General features: G+C 62.4%; 1 protein-coding gene across 1 annotated transcript in view; it reads left to right on the plus strand.

The window, feature by feature from the left end:
* Positions 1 to 376: 376 nt before the first annotated feature.
* Positions 377 to 779, plus strand: part of HOXC12 (homeobox C12) — a 20,036-nt gene continuing 19,633 nt past the window's right edge. The window contains 2 exon segments of the mRNA XM_006169125.1: positions 377 to 594; positions 708 to 773. Of these exon segments, the coding sequence (XP_006169187.1) occupies positions 377 to 594; positions 708 to 773 (284 nt within the window).

A 779-nucleotide genomic window follows, 5' to 3' on the forward strand; every position in this document is an offset into this window, starting at 1 on the left:
AAGATAATACATCTGGGGGGGTGCAGGGTGCAGGGGTGTGTGTGCGGGGTGTTTTTGGTGTGGCTTTTTCCCTTTTGCCCCGTGTTGGGCGATTGCTTCACTCCGTGTTAGGTTTTATATGATTAAAAAAAATAAAACAGATTCCAGAGAATAAACCTGCCCCCTCCTTCCGTCCCCCACCCCCAGGCGGGATGGGAAAGGGGGAAGTTGGAGTTGGTGCGGGGTGTGTGTGCATGGGGTGGGGGGGGATGGCTGTCCCCACCCCTCCCGCTGGCGGAGGCGCCCACGTGAGCAGGGCGGCCAATGGGTGGCCGGTGCAGGGTTAACTATGTTTAATGTCAGATAGCAATAAAGAAGAAGGTCGGGCCCCGCGGAAATGGGCGAGCATAATCTCTTGAATCCCGGGTTTGTGGGGCCGCTGGTGAATATCCACACGGGAGACACCTTCTACTTCCCCAACTTCCGCGCTTCTGGGGCTCAGCTGCCCGGGCTGCCTTCGCTGTCCTACCCACGCCGCGACAACGTGTGCTCGCTGCCCTGGCCGTCGGCGGAGCCTTGCAATGGCTACCCGCAGCCCTATCTGGGCAGCCCCGTGTCGGTCGTCCGGGCTGCCCTGCGCTGTCCTACCCACGCCGCGACAACGTGTGCTCGCTGCCCTGGCCGTCGGCGGAGCCTTGCAATGGCTACCCGCAGCCCTATCTGGGCAGCCCCGTGTCGCTCAACCCGCCCTTCGGCCGCACGTGCGAGCTGGCGCGCGCGGAGGACAGCAAGGGGTACTA

This window comes from Tupaia chinensis, unplaced genomic scaffold (assembly GCF_000334495.1).
Source record: "Tupaia chinensis unplaced genomic scaffold, TupChi_1.0 Scaffold146740_1, whole genome shotgun sequence".
NCBI lineage: Eukaryota > Metazoa > Chordata > Mammalia > Scandentia > Tupaiidae > Tupaia > Tupaia belangeri.